General features: G+C 40.5%; 1 protein-coding gene across 1 annotated transcript in view; it reads right to left on the bottom strand.

The window, feature by feature from the left end:
• INTS4 (integrator complex subunit 4) overlaps positions 1-14,515 on the bottom strand; it is a 94,051-nt gene extending 79,536 nt beyond the window's left edge. Inside the window, exons 1-2 of the mRNA XM_023645652.2 lie at positions 12,931-14,515; positions 5,603-5,797 (exon numbers count right to left, since the gene is read on the bottom strand). Of these exons, the coding sequence (XP_023501420.1) occupies positions 5,603-5,797; positions 12,931-12,984 (249 nt within the window). The 5' untranslated portion in view covers positions 12,985-14,515. The remainder of the gene's footprint in view (positions 1-5,602; positions 5,798-12,930) is intronic.
• Positions 14,516-15,613: the final 1,098 nt, after the last annotated feature.

The following is a 15,613-nucleotide window of genomic DNA, read 5'->3' as shown; positions in this document are numbered from 1 at the left end:
TAAACACGCTAAAGTTGCTCCAATTCATTAGTAATCTGAGGAATGCAAGTTAAGGTCACAATGATATAGTACACATCCATAAGAAGTGTCAAAATGAAAAAGATTGATAATTCCTACTGTTGGCAAGTATGTGGAGCAACTGAAATTCTCACATACTGCTAATAGAAGTAGTACTAAATTGTACTAATTGTACAATTCAGGTAGTACTAAATTGGTACTACCATTTTGGAAACAGTAGGCTCAGGAATTCCACTCCAGAGTATATACTAAACAGAAATGCAAGCCGTGCAAACCAACTTGTACAAAAATGTTCATGGCTGGGGCTGGCCCCGTGGTCGAGTGGTTAAGTTCGCGCACTCTGCTGCAGGCGGCCCAGTGTTTCGTTGGTTCGAATCCTGGGCGCAGACATGGCACTGCTCATCAAACCACGCTGAGGCAGCGTCCGACATGCCACAACTAGAAGGACCCACAACAAAGAATATACAACTATGTACTGGGGGGCTTTAGGGAGAAAAAGGAAAAAAACAAAATCTTTAAAAAAAAAAAAAAAAAAAAATGTTCACGGCAATACTTCTTGTAATAGTTAAAAATTGGAGATAGCCTAAATGTCCATCAATAATAGAATCAATAGACAAATTATGGAATATTCATACAATGAAATCTTATAATGTGGTAAAAATGAATGAACTATAGCTATAGGCAACAATATGATGAATCTCACAAATAGAATTTTGAGTAAAAAACCACACATAAAAAGGTACATACTGTATTACCTCATATGTGAAGTTGAAAAAGAGACAAAAATTAATTGTTGTATTTAGGGGTGTGGGTTTAAATAGTAAAAAAATAAAAGAAAGGAAGTTACTACCCTAAAAGTCAGGATAGTGATGGTTACCTTTGGGAAAGAAAGGAGAAATAATTAGAAGGGAGTTTGAGGGGGCCTATGGGATACAGATATTTCATTTCCTGACTTGGATGGTGGTTACATACTGTGTTCATGTTGTGATAAATCAACAGGCTGTATGAAGTTATTCTATATACTCTTATGTGTTATATTTCATAGGTTTTATAAGTTTTAAAAATATGATAGTTACTTGGATTACTGAAGTAACAGTAGAAACAGAGGTAAACGGACTCATGAGATATTTAGAAGAAAAAATCAACAAGACTTGGTGAGGAAGGGAATATGACAAGAGGAAGGGTGAAGGCGCTATAAAGGAACTTTCTCAGGTTTTAATTAAGGGTCTATATTGATGGTGGTACCACTTCCTGAGATAAAGTAGACTGGAGAATGAAGGAAGACACTGAATTCACTTTTGAATAGAAATAAAAGCCAATTCTTTTATGGGCTTCAACTCAATGAACTAACACCATAGAATTAAGTAATTGTCTTTCACAGGTACTGGACTAGCCAAATACCCTAATTTTGTAGTGAGAGAGTATAGGAGAATAACTATATAGCCTTTCAACAGCCTGGAATGGAGTCAGACCTCCAAACACAAGGGAACTGCATGGAAAGCAGAAGTACTAAGCCTAGCAGCTAAGAGAGAGGCAAGAAGGTAAGAATGGGACAAAAAGAATAAGAGAGTATCTGACCTAGTGACATTCTTTATCCATCCGGATCCTTTACTCAGAGTAGTTCTCCTACTTTCTGAAATAATCCCCTGGGACACCTGCTACTGAAACACATAAATCACCTCCTTCACTCCTAAGCTTAAAACAAACTGCCTCTGGGGAAGCCCTCTTCAATAACTGCTCTTCTCACCATCAAAACTGTCCTGGTTCAGGCTTTCATCACAGTGCTGCAGACTTAACTCCTGGTTGATCACCCTAAGTCCTGTCTTGCCCTCATCCAATTCCTCCATATTGCCCCCACAGTGACATGTCTAAAACAAAACCCCACAAAGCAGAATGCAAGACTCTTCAGGATCAGACCCCTTTCAATCCTTCTAGTCTTACCTCTTAAAGGGCTCTCAACCTAAAATCTACACCAGCCAAACTACTTGCATTTCTTCTAATGTAACAGGCTAGTTCACATCTCCATGCCTTTGCTCACAATTGCTCCTTCTTTCTAAAATGCCTTTCCTCTGTTTTCCAAGAGGCCAAAATTTGTTTTTTGAAGACTCATCTGAAGCATCATTACTAGTATATAATGGCTTTCCAGACCCCTGCTCCCAAGTAGAACTGATTATCCTCTTCTTTGAGGTCACATCATAACCTGTCCCAGATTTCACAGCACCTATAACGTTGTATTCTTATTATCCATTTATTGTCTCATCTACCAACTAGACTCAGATCGGGGATCATATATTCATCTCTGTATCACCAACACGAAGCACAAGGCCTGGCACAGTTAGTATTCAGAACATCTTGAGAGAATGAAAAAATCACCAAAGAATAACTTTAGTCCTTAACATCTAAATGCTACATATATTATCTGCTCTACCAACTATACTGTTAGCCCCTAAAGGACAAGGATCAGGTCTCAAAGTTCTCCTACATCCTACAGAGCAATGAGCACAGTGGTATAACTGAAGAATCCCTCATGTGAAATAAATTCAGGTACTGCTGCCTGACCACAGAAAGACTTGGACAAGAAAAGCAGAATCCAAAGTAGTTTATCTACTAAAATACCAGACACCACATTTCTGGATAAAACAGAAGAAAGGGTAAAAAACACTATGGTGGTTAATCTAGAACTGGCCCCATCTGGCATCCCTCCTCACTCCTTTGGGGTTAGAATCTGCTAGACTAACGCAAACAGCATGGTCTGGTTAAAGAGCCTGGGGTCTGACATCAGGACACCCGAGTCCAATTTTTCTTTTAGACATGAAAATGGAATTGTGACTATGTTTTCAAAAAGAATCTTTATTGTTTAGAAATATAAACTGAAATTTATGAATAAAATGATATGGTGCCAGGGAACTGTTTTCACAAGAATCTGGTAGAGAGGGTGAGGGTGGAGGAAGTAGAAGTGGACAGTGGGGTGGGAATGAAACAAGTTTGGCCAAGAAATGATAATTGTTGAAGCTGGGTAATGAGTACATGGGAATTAATTAAACCATTCTCTCTACTTGCAAATATATTTGACATGTTCCATAACAAAAAGTTGAAAAACAAAAAACAACTCAGATTCAAACCTAACCCCTCCATTTACTAAGCTGAGTGAAACTGCTCTAAGCCTAGTTCCCTATCTGGATTACAGAGAGAACAATAGTGTTGTCACCATGAGTAAATAAAATATTACACGTGGAAAGAGCTTTATAAACTCCAACAAGCTATATAAATGTTAATTGCTCTTAGATGTATTATTATAGATGACTATTGACAACAGAGTTATATTATTATGTAATAATAATAATAGGTAGATATTGATAACAAAAGTGATAACTAAAAATAGACCACTAAGAGACTGAAAACTTCTTGAGAACAAAAACTCTGATTTCATTCATATACAACATGAGGGAAACATTTATTAAGCCCTTACAGTGTTCCAGAGAACTTGCCCAACACTGGGACAGAAGTTATTAATAGATATGTAGTCTCTGAATTTAGGGGCTCAAAGTCTGAAGCAGATAGACACACATGACAAATAATGGCAATGTTAAGAGCTAACAAATGTGCAAACAGGACACTGTCCACCACCCAGAACAATGCCTGATATATAATAATCATTTGTTAACTGAGTAAAAAGTGTCACAAAGCATTCATTCATTCAACAAATATTTACTTTACCCCACACTGTTCTTGGTGCTGCAGATACATCAACTTAAAAAAACAAACAAAAATCTCTACTCAAGAGGAGCTTACATTCTAGCATGGGGAAATGGACAAGGAACAAAACAAATGAGAAAATCATATAGAATATTAGAAGATGGTAAATGCTATGGAGAAAATAAAATCAAAATGGGGCTACAAAGTGCTGGGGTAGGACAGGCAGTTTCAGTCTCGAATAGAGGGATAAAGGAAGGCGTCTGTGAAAAAGCCACATTTGAGCAAAGACTTGAAGGAAACATGGGAAGCAGTCATATGAACATCTGAGTGAAGTGTTCCAGAGAGAAAGACATGTAAGTGGGAAGACTCAGAGAAAGGAACACAGTTGGCAGAGAAAATGGCAGACCAGATCACAGGAGTGGGGTTCTAGGCTGAGGGAAAAGCATGTGAAAGAATACCAATTTCTGAAAACACACAGGTCTTTGGAAAACTACAAGCATTTTGATTAAGCTAGAACATTATACATGTAAATAGAAGGACCTTTATGGCATACATAAAAGATCTAAATAAAGACAGTTTATAGAAAGAAGAGAAACTGAAGGGAAAAAGATGAGAAGCTTCTGCTAGGTGGGACTTCAAGACGTTATGTGCATCCGACAGAAGCAACGTGAAGTACAAATCATCACCTACAAAGTATTCTTAAATTCTCAAAACTGTGCTTAACCTGAATCGAACAAAACCTACAGATCTAACTTCCAGTTCATGGTAAATACAGGGGACAGAGGAGCAAGTTAACCCCCAAGGAAGTAAATAAATTCAGAAGACAAGACATTTTACGAAACAAGTGACCAAGTTTCTTTAACAGATCAATGTCACCAAAATGATAAAAGCTGTTCTAGATTTAAGAAAGAGCAAATGCCATGTGTAGACATTGTTTGTACTTTGATGTGGACAAATCAACCATAAAAAGACATTTTTGAAACAACTAGGAAAATTTGAATATGGACTAGTTGTTAGATGACATTAAGGAATTATTTAGTTTTATTTGATGTGGTTATGTTTTAAAAAAAGATGTCCCTGTTTTAGAGATATTTTACTGAATCACTTAGGGAAAAACACTATGATACTGTAAAAATTTTCAGGAAAACAGAACAAATTTGGCAAAATATTAATAACTGTTTAATTCCAGAGATGGGTACTTGGCAGTTCATTATAGTACCATCTCTGCTTTTCTATAAGCTTACTAATTTTCATACTAAAGTTTAAATTTTTAATTCATCTGTGATTCAAATATTTAAAAATCATTTCTGCTTTTACTTGAGATCTCACACATAAAAACTGAAAAATAAACACATTTTGTGGATTTCATTTTCTGTTTAAACTATTTCCTATAGTTAATATGCATAAATTGATGTTTTCTTCTAATCGATTAAAATACATGAAGAAATAAAATGCCACTTAGCTTAAAAAAAGTTAAAAAAAAAAAAAAAGAGCTATTGCAACTAGAGATAAGCGCCTTGAACTGGGGCAGTAACAGCAGGATGACAGGACTACATCCCAGAGACAAGCCCTGTTCAGAAGGGTCATGGTTGAAATGAACTCCTCCTCTGTGCTCCCACTGCACGCGGTACGTATTACCAGAGTGCCCCAGCAACGTGACGCACCTTATCCTTACCGTTCACCCCGTCTCCATCTCGATACTGTAAGCTTCTGAGGACAGGATGTGATCTTTTTTTATCTCTGTATCCACAGTGCCTAGCACGTGGAAGACCCTCAGTAAAAGACTGCTGAATGAACACCTTCTTACTTACTTGGCAGTACTAACCCATTTTGCAGACATGACACCACTCTTACACATACTCCCATCAGGTCCTCAAGACTTTCATACCTTGTAGTAATGTTCCAAGAGAATCCTGACGACCCCCTCCACACTTTCTGCCTCCACAGGCTTCCTGGCAAACTGGAGTAGGTACTGCAAAGCATCTGCTGGGGAGGTAGCTTTACACAGATCAATGTGGAGTGCTGCAGATTTGCTTGGTTTTGTCAGTCGTAGTTTCTTAGTAGCAATTTCCTCCTGTTGTTGCTGCAAGGGGGGAGGGAAGATAAGACATGAAAACCTAACTGAAAACACAGGGTCTGCAAGTTTAACTTTGCCTCATTTAATGGAAATAACTTGTCCTTATACCAAATAATGAATGTAGGTAAGAGACCTAGTCTTAGGAAAACACAGTGTTATGAAGTAGAAAAAGAACACTGGATTGGAGATAAGGCTATGAGTCCCAGTTTTGCTTTTCACTAGCTCCTACGAACTTTGGGCAAGTTGTTTAGTTTCTCCAAGTCTCAGTTTTTTTCTCTGTAAAGTAGGTCCACTAACATTTTGTTCTGACTATCTCTTAGGATTGTTGTAACTTTAGGGTTAAGAGGACACACAAAGTATCTGCTCCATTCTTCATCAGAAAAGAAATCTCAATTGCACAAATATATTCAGACTGTGCTGAGGCACCTACCAGGTTCAGCTTCCCTCCTGAGAAAACTAGAACTGAGGGGAAACGTATGCAGCTTACACTGAGGAGAAAAATCTTCCCCTCACTCCAGATGACTGTTTTCACCCAAATCATTCCACCTTTATTAGAAGAATGTTCAGTGTAGGGAAAAAACACACTGCCACATGCCTAGCAAACTGCTGTTGCTGTTGGTGGCATCGAGTTGATTTCGACTCCTAGCGATGCTGTGCAGAGTGGAACTCTGCCCAGTCTTTTTGTGCCGTCCTCTCACCTTCCAACACTATATCAGACAATGTTCCACTGCTATTCATAGGGTTTTCATGGACAATTTTTTCCGAAGTGGGGGGCCCAGTCCTTCTTCCTAGTCTGTCATAGTCTGGAAGCTCTGCTGAAATCTGTCCACCACGGATGACCCTGCTGGCATTTGAAATACCAGTGGCATAGCTTTCAGAATCACAGCAACAAGCAGCTGCCACAGTATGACAACCAACTAACGGGTGGGGTGGTTCCCTGGGTGGGAAACGAACCAGGGTCACTGCAGTGAGAGCCCTGAATCTTAACCACTAGGCACCAGGGCTGGCCCCAGCAAAGTGCGGCCACTTAATGAATGTTTACTGAATGATTGATTTAGAATTAGGAGTTGTCTCTGAATTCCAACTCTGCTGCTGTACTGTAAGTCAGTCATGATTATCACTTTCATCATCTGTAAAATGGGAAGGATGACACCAACCACCAGTCTTTCTCAACCAGGGATCCTCATCTGAGCACAAAACGTACAAAATTATTTGGGTGACTATCTTCTAAATTCTCCCAAGAACGGTGCATAACTAGAACCATCCTAGATGCATTTGTTACATATAATGGGTGCCAAAAAGTTCATGTAAAAGAGTACCTGTCACTCGAGGGCTTAAGTCAGGCCCTGGTGGGGTATAGAGAGGATCATAAGATAAATGTAATCAGTAACTTTCCTTAACACTTGATGCATCATTTTCACCTCCTGAACAACCACCTCCTTACAAATTTATACTTCTACAGAGGAGAAATCAGAATTATTCTAGACAGGAACATAGTACGGCATGATAAAAAAACCAAGGGCTTTGAAGTCAGAGGAACTGGGGTTCAATAACCACTTACTAGCTAGGGGAGGCTTCTATAAAAAGCAATACAGTATCTGTATCGTAGGCATATCTGAGAAGTATAACATCTTTTTTTTTTTTTTTGCTGGGAAAGATTCACCCTGAGCTAACATCTGTTTTCAGTCTTCCTGGGGTTTTTTTTTCCCCTCCCCAAAGCCCCAGTACATAGTTGTATATTCTAGTCGTAAGTCCTTCTAGTTCTTTTATGGGAGCCACCACCACAGCATGGCTACTGACAGACAAGGGGTGTGGTTCCTGCCTGGGAACCGAACCCGGGATGCCGAAGTGGAGCACACCAAACCTTAACTGCTAGGCCAACAGGGCTGCCCCAAGAAGCATGTCTTTATTGTATAAGACACAACAAGCACCAGATACAAGTCAGTTCTCTCTCCCTCCTCATCTTCATAGCAAAGAAAAAAGAACAGAAGCACTAGAACTCATTTTATCACTCCACGGTAACCATTCATGCAGAATAAAGTGAAGAAATGAGCTGTTCTCTTAAAATCCTTATCCAGTTCCATCCTCTTCCAGACAAATTCAATCTTCAGTGTTATCTGGGCTGCAGTTAGATCAAAAGCTAGGAAATATTTGTTTTCCTAGAGAGTTTGTAAGGGGAAAGACAAACTGATACCTGCTATTATTGAATCATCAACATTTTTGTGAGCCAGGCCCTATGATCTACCTGGGGGACACAGATGAACCAGGCATTATCTCTGCCCTCAAGGAGCTCAGACTAGTGAGGAGAGATGTACACTGGTAATTACAGGCGCACTGAGTGATAAGGACAAACAGCGGAGTAAGACAGAGTGCTACAGAAGCAAGGGAGGAAGACAGTGAACACTCGCTGAGGTTTCAGTTAGATCTTGAAGCAAAAATCGAAGTCCAACGGGTGGAGAACAAAAACAAAGGGAAGAAAGACATCCATTTTATGTAAAAGAGACAACAGGTACAAAAGTTTGGAGAGGTGCAAACATGTGGCATGCTGAAGGAGGAGTGAGTAGTCTTCGGAAGTGGGAACCACAGAATGTTGGGAAGAAAGGAAGTGACACTACATAACAATGTGAATGTACTTAATGCCACTGAACTATACACTTAAAAATGATTAAAATGGTAAATTTTCTTTTTATTTTATTGAGGACATAATAGTTTATAACATTGTGAAATTTCAGTTGTACTTTTTTTTTTTTTTTGAGGAAGATTAGCCCTGAGCTAACTGCCACCAATCCTCCTCTTTTTTTGCCGAGGAAGGCTGGCCCTAAGCTAACATCTGTGCTCATCTTGCTCTACTTTATATGTGGGAAGCCTACCACAGCATGGCTTGTCAAGTGGTGCCATGTCCGCACCCGGGATCCAAACCGGCGAACCCTGGGCCACCAAAGCAAAATGTGTGCACTTAACTGCTGCACCACGGGGCTGGCCCCTCAGTTGTACAATATTAATTGTCAGTCACCATACAAATGTGCTCCTTCATCCCTTGTGCCCACACCCCAACCCCTTCCCCTCTGGTAACCACTAAACTGTTCTCTTTGTGTGTTTGTTTATCTTCCACATATGAGTGAAATCATACAGTATTTGTCTTTCTCTGTCTGGTTTATGCTGCTTAACGTAAAACCCTTAAGGTCCATCCATGTTGTTGCAAATAGGATGATTTTGTCTTTTTTTATGGCTGAGTAGCATTCCATGTGTATACCTATACCACATCTTTATCCAATCATCAGTCAGTGGGCACTTGGGTTGCTTCCACTTCTTGGCTATAGTGAGTAATGCTGCAATGAACGTAGAGGTGCCTAAGTTCTTCAAACTATTGATTTCAAGTTCTTTGGATAAATACCCAGTAGTGGGATAGCTGGGCCATATGGAATTTCTATTCTAATTTTTTGAGAAATCTCCATTCTGTTTTCCCTAGAGGCTGCACCAGTTGATATTTCACCAACAGTGTTTGAGGGTTCCCTTTCCTCCACATCCTTTCCAACACTTGTTATTTCTCGTCTTAGTAATTATAGCCATTCTGACGGGTGTAAGGTGATATCTTAGTGTAGTTTTGATTTGCATTTCCCTGATGATTAGTGATGTTGAACATCTTTTCATGTACCTATTGGCCATCTGGATACCTTCTTCGGAAAAACGTCTGTTCATATCCCCTGCCTATTTTTTCATCAGGTCGTTTTTTTGTTATTGAGTTGTGTGAGTTCTTCATATATTTGGAGATTAACCCCTTGTGGGATATATGATTTGCAAATATTTTCTCCCAGGTGGTGGGTTATCTTTTCATTTTGTTCCTGGTTTCCTTTGCCTTGCAGAAGCTCTTCAGTCTGATGAAGTCACACTTGTTTATTTTTTCTTTTGTTTCCGTTGTCTGAGTAGACACGGTATTTGAAAAGATCCTTCTAAGACCAATGTCAAAGAGTGTACTGCCTATATTTTCTCCTGGGAGTTTTGTGGTTTCAGGTCTTACTTTCAAGTCTTTGATCCATTTTGAGTTAATTTTTGTGTATGGTGAAAGATAATGGTCTACCTTCATTCTTTTGCATGTGGCTGTCCAGTTTTCCCAACACCATTTTTTGAAGAGACTTTCCTTTCTCCATTTTATGTTCTTAGCTCATTTGTGGAAGATTAGCTGTCCATAGACGTGTGGTTTTATTTCTGGGCTTTCAATTCTGTTCCATTGATTTGCACGTCTGTTTTTGTACCAGTACCATGCTGTTTTGATCACTGTGGCTTTGTAGTATATTTTGAAGTCAGGGATTGTGATGCCTCCAGCTTTATTGTTTTTTATCAGGATTGTTTTAGCTATTCAGGGTCTCTTGTCACCCCATATGAATTTTAGGATTCTTTGTTCTATTTCCATGAAGAATGTCCTTGTGATTCTGATTGGGATTGCACTGAATCAGTAGATTGCTTTCGGTAGCATGGACATTTTAACTACATTTATTCTTCCAATCCATGTGCATGGGCTATCTTTCCATTTCTTTATGTCATTATCGATTTCTTCCAATAATGTTTTATAGTTTTCATTGTCTAGGTCTTTCACTTCCTTGGTTAAACTCATTCCTAGATATTTTATTCTTATTGTTGCAACTGTAAATGGGATTATATTCTTGAGTTCTCTTTCTGTTAGTCTATTATTAGAGTATAGAAATGCAACTGATTGTTGAAGTTGATTTTGCACCATGCAACTCTGCTGTAGTTGTTGATTATTTCTAATAGTTTTCTGATGGATTCTTTAGGGTTTTCTATATATAAAATCATGCCATCTGCAAACAACAAGAGTTTCACTTCTTCATTGCCTATTTGGATTCCTTTTATTTCTTTTTCCTGCCTAATTTCTCTGGCCAAAACCTCCAGTACTATGTTGAGTAGGAAAGGCAAGAGTGGGCACCCTTGTCTTATTCCTGTTCTCAGAGGGGTGGCTTTCAGTTTTCCCCATTGAGTATGATGTTAGCTGTGGGTTGGTCATAGATGGCCTTTATTATGTTGAGGCAATTTCCTTATATCCCAATTTTGTTAAGAGTTTTTATCATAAATGGATGTTGGATCTTGTGAAATGCTTTCTCTGCATCTATCGGGATGATCATGTGATTTTTATTCCCTATTTTGTTAATGTGGTGTATCACACTGACTGATTTGCAGATGTTGAACCATTCCAGTGTCCCTGATATAAATCCCACTTGATCGTGGTGTATGACAATCTTTTTAAAGTAATGCTGTATTCGGTTTGCCAATATTTTGTTGAGGATTTCTGCATCTATGTTCATCAGCAATATTGGCCTGTAATTTTCCTTATTTATGTTGTCCCTGTCTAGCTTTGGGACCAGGGTGATGTTGGCCTCATAACATGTGTTAGGAAGTGTTCCATCTTCTTCAACTTTTTGGAATAGTTTGACAAGGATAGGTATTAAATCTTCTTTGAACGTTTGGTAGAATTCTCCAAAGAAGCCTTCTGGTTCTAGACTTCTATTTTTGGAGAGATTTTTGATTACTGTTTCAATCTCTTTATTCATGATTGGCCTACTTAGATTCCCTATCATCTTGATTCAGTTTTGGGGGGGGTTGCATGAGTCTAAGAATTTACCTATAAAATAGTAAAGTTTATGTTACATATATTGTACTACAGAAAAAGAAAGACAAGAAAAGTGTGCATGGGAAACAGCCGGGAAATCGCAGAATGCAAGTCACAGAAGAGGGAGCTCTGTGAAGTTAGAAAAGGTTTCCTGAATCTTGGCTCATTCTAAAAGCTCAGGAAACCTAATTTCACATAAAAAGGAACAACAAAAAAGTGTCAAGGTTAAATCTCAATCAAAGTTAATTTAAGAAAAAACAAGAATAAGGAGCAGATTAACTTCCCTACAGACAAGGAGAATATGCTACAAAGATGTGTCTACAAAACAAAAGAGAAAGTGATACAGCTGGAAGGAATACTTGTCAAATCCCAAACGGCTAGGGAGTTTGTCTAGGGAGTTTTTAAAAAAAGGAGCTGCTGCAAAAGACGAAGACTTGATTTGTCAATGCAATTATGTCTCCGTACTATAATGACAGATTTGCTGTTCTCTCTCTCCCACTAGCCTGTGAGCTCCTAAAGGACAGGGACCCTAATGCGTATTGGACTTTGTAGCTCAACGCCTTTCACCATACCTGATATATAGTAACCACTCATTTACCCAATAAACTCTTGTTGAAAGAATGAATGAAATGTTTAAGGATCAGTTTCCTGCTGGATGGTCTAAGTCTTGCTATTCTACAAGTCTAAGGACCTAAGGGTGATCTACAGATCTAAGGATGCTGCTGATCCACTAGGATCAATTGGGGGCTTGTCAAATGCAGATTACTGGCTCACCTCCCCTGCCCGATTTACAGAGTAGAATTTACATTTTAACAAGATCTCCAGCTGATTCGTATACACGTAAAGTCTGAGAAGCACGACACAAGGGATGACTTGGAATCAACCTCTACTTTAGCGACATTTTTGAGGAGACACATGGAGAATCTCTGACTGCTCTGACACCAGTCCTTAAACAACTCTAAAGGAGGAAGGTATTACCCTCCTTCCTAGGTGAGCTGTTCCACCAACGGAGAGTTCGACCCCTATGAAGCCTGTGACCCTTGCCTCCTTTGACCGGGTCTTGAGGATTTCTATAGACTCCTCTTCCAATCCCTTAGACCTTTGCATACAGCCAACTTGTCCCTGGGCTCTTTTTTTTGTAACGGGAGTTAGGAGGGGCTCTGCCACTAACTGGCTTCAAGTCCTCGTACCCCTCCAGAAGGCTCAAAGTTCACAGCTGTAAAATGAAGATGCTAATATAATCCGAACGAAATGAGATAACGGTATTTTCCTAAATTGTAAAGTGCTATTTGTTTCTTCTAATAGTTAAAAAAAAGTGTCAGACTGCACATATTAGTTAATAATAATGGTAACAGTAGTGGCAAACGAACACACCCACTAAAATGTAGTCTCAGTCTATCAAACTAGGCGGCACTCAACCCAGATTTGTGGCGTCTGTTCTGGCAAAGCGCCTGGGACGTGGATAACCTCTCCCTACGCCAGGACAGATTTTGGGACCTTTCCTTTCAGAGCTTACCTGAACCACCTTAGTGAACTCCTCGTACACCCGCTTCTTAAGGTGCGCCGCCATGGCTGCTCGCAGACCCTCTCAGCTTCCGTACTCGACAGGAGGCGTGGCATAGGAACCCGGAAATCCCGCCCAAGCCGGAGGAACCTGCCACGGTCCCACAAGGCAGTGGGCCTCCGGGAAAGAGAGGCCTCTTCTTGCTGCTCGACTGCCCGGCCTCAGTACAACCAAGTTTGGGCGCCTCCGCCTCTTGCGGCCGGGGAACGAAAACTAGAGCGTAGCCCGGAGGGGGCGGGACCTCTGGCGGGAGGAGACGGGACTGACAGGGCAGACGAGCCAATGGGAGCTTTCGGGAGCTTGCTGCTCGTCTCAAAGTGTTCTGGCGTGGAACAGAGCAGAGGGAGGGAGGGAGTACCGAGTAAAGGGCAGAGTCGGGGCGTTCAGAGCTAGAGGCAAAATTTGGACTTGCGTAAGGATTTTGACTCTCGAGATAACGGGAAGACGCCGAGTAGGAGTTTCGTCGTCCTTTGCTCTTCGCAATGTTTACTGCTTGCAGCGTCCCTGAGCTTTCCTTTTGATCAAGCCTTGCGTCATCTCTCTCCTGACCTGGGATGCTTTTTCCTGCTCGCTCACTCCAATTGTTCAAAAGCTACCCATTCTTTAAGGAATCAATCCCTCCTCTGATACGTGGGGTAGAGTGGAAAGAATCTTGAGACCGAGGGTCGAGCAACAAAGCTTCAGGCTCCGCCTGGCACTTAATGAACAAGCAGCCTCAACTACAAATGCGCTGATAACAGCTAACCTGACAAAGATGTAATGACAATGGGATACAAGAATGTAGAAATATTTCGCACACTGTAAAGTGTAGTTCACGTGTTAGTGTTAATAAATCCAAGGTCGGTTTTACATCCTACCTTAAACTTTGGCTATTCATTGTTTGGTTCTTTCAAAAGAGTTAACATGGGATGCTTAGAAAAAGCGGCAGGCTGTGGTAGGTACAGAAGACTCCACAATGCATAAAAGATGGTCATTACCCTCAAGGTCCTACAGTCTAACTGGGAAGAGAGACACCCAAACTGATCATTAGAGGGCAACCAAAGTGTGCTGGGTAACAGAGGAATGTGGTTCAAACAGAGCTAACTTTTTCAAGATGCCTCAGGGAGGTTTTACAGAGGAAATGATTTTTAATCTGGCTTCAGAACAGTGAATGGTCCAGAAAGAAAGGAATCCCAGACCACAGAGTCTACCGCATATATAAATATGTCAAGTGGAATGAAAAGCGCTTAGTAAAGTTACTTAGCCTTCAATAAATGCTAGCAGTTATTATTGTTATGATTACCATATTCTATCAAATATAAGCTGCCATTCTCCCAAGAAAGGGTTCCCATACTCAACCAAGGTTAGAGTTAGGTACTTCCCTTCAACCGGAGCCCGGATTGGGACTTTCCCATGGTTCAGAGTTTGGTCAGGAGCCATAAGGAGGAATGCCAATCCAGCCTTAGGAAAAGAAACCTGGCATGGGAGTCTTGGAGATTGGTGACTGTGCTAATGACTTAAGTGGTTGACTTGCACCCATGTAATATTTGTATGTTACAGACAGGATTAGGAAGGAATGGCTTAATTCGTTCTTCATCACCCTCAGGCTTAAGGTACTGATTCTCTTCAGGCTAAATGCCAAGATTTGCCCCGTAGAGTAGCCATGGGCAGCAAACTTAGATTCATACAGCTGTCCAAGAAGGTTCCTGATGGAGAAGTGAACTTAGATCCATCCTTGAAAAAGAGGAAGACGCAAGGAAGAAAAGGGCACTTACCAGAGTTTAAGTTCACAAGCCAATGAAGCAAGATCCCCGTACAGGCCACCAGAAGAAATGCTGCGGGCTCGGCAAGACAAAGAGTCAAAAGAAAGATTTCTTGGACTCTCAAAGTCTGGTAGTAGTGCTCCATTATTCAGAGAATAGCACAGAATAGCATGGGGACAGGACCCATGGGCAGTGAACAGCTGTAGGCATGGGGACAGAACCCATGGGCAGTAAAGGTCTGTAGGCATAGGGACAGGACCCATGGGCAGTGAAGGGCTGCAATGTGTTGAGGATTAGGGCTAAATTTATAAGGCAGGGGTACGTGACTTATTTTCTACTAGACAAAGGAAAGATGATGTGAAAAATCATTAAATGGTATCAGTGCACGTGGGGTCTGGTTACTGTGTGGTCGTGTAACTTTAGATATGAATTGGGTCATATAGATCAGCATGTAGGCCAGGACGCCTTGGGCTTCTCTCCCTGGGGCAGCCTTGATCCACATCAATATTATTAGATACATGGCTGCAGGAAGGAGTTTGGTGCACTCAGAAAACCAAAGGAAATTCAGTACATATTGAGAGTAAAGTGCATACAGGGAACAGGAATGAGCCATAGAAATAAAATTAAGAAGCTGGGGGCAGACTAGTACATAAACAAGAATATTCCATTATCTAATTTTGAAATGAAAAACTGTCTTTACTGAATTGATAACATTTGCCTTTGACTTTCATTATTGCATGAGAATGCAGTGAGGTGCCCCAGTGAATCCCTTAGGCTTCAAATAGTCTTCCTTTCCCCAATTGCATAACAGCAACCCAACTTCTCCTTGGAAATCTGGGTCACTCAGACTGGTATAGTAACTCCTTCTCTGCCTCTTGCCTAAGCAAGAAGAG

The sequence above is a fragment of the Equus caballus genome, chromosome 7 (assembly GCF_041296265.1).
Source record: "Equus caballus isolate H_3958 breed thoroughbred chromosome 7, TB-T2T, whole genome shotgun sequence".
Taxonomy (NCBI): Eukaryota; Metazoa; Chordata; class Mammalia; order Perissodactyla; family Equidae; genus Equus; species Equus caballus.
This window is presented reverse-complemented; position numbering and strand designations above follow the sequence as displayed.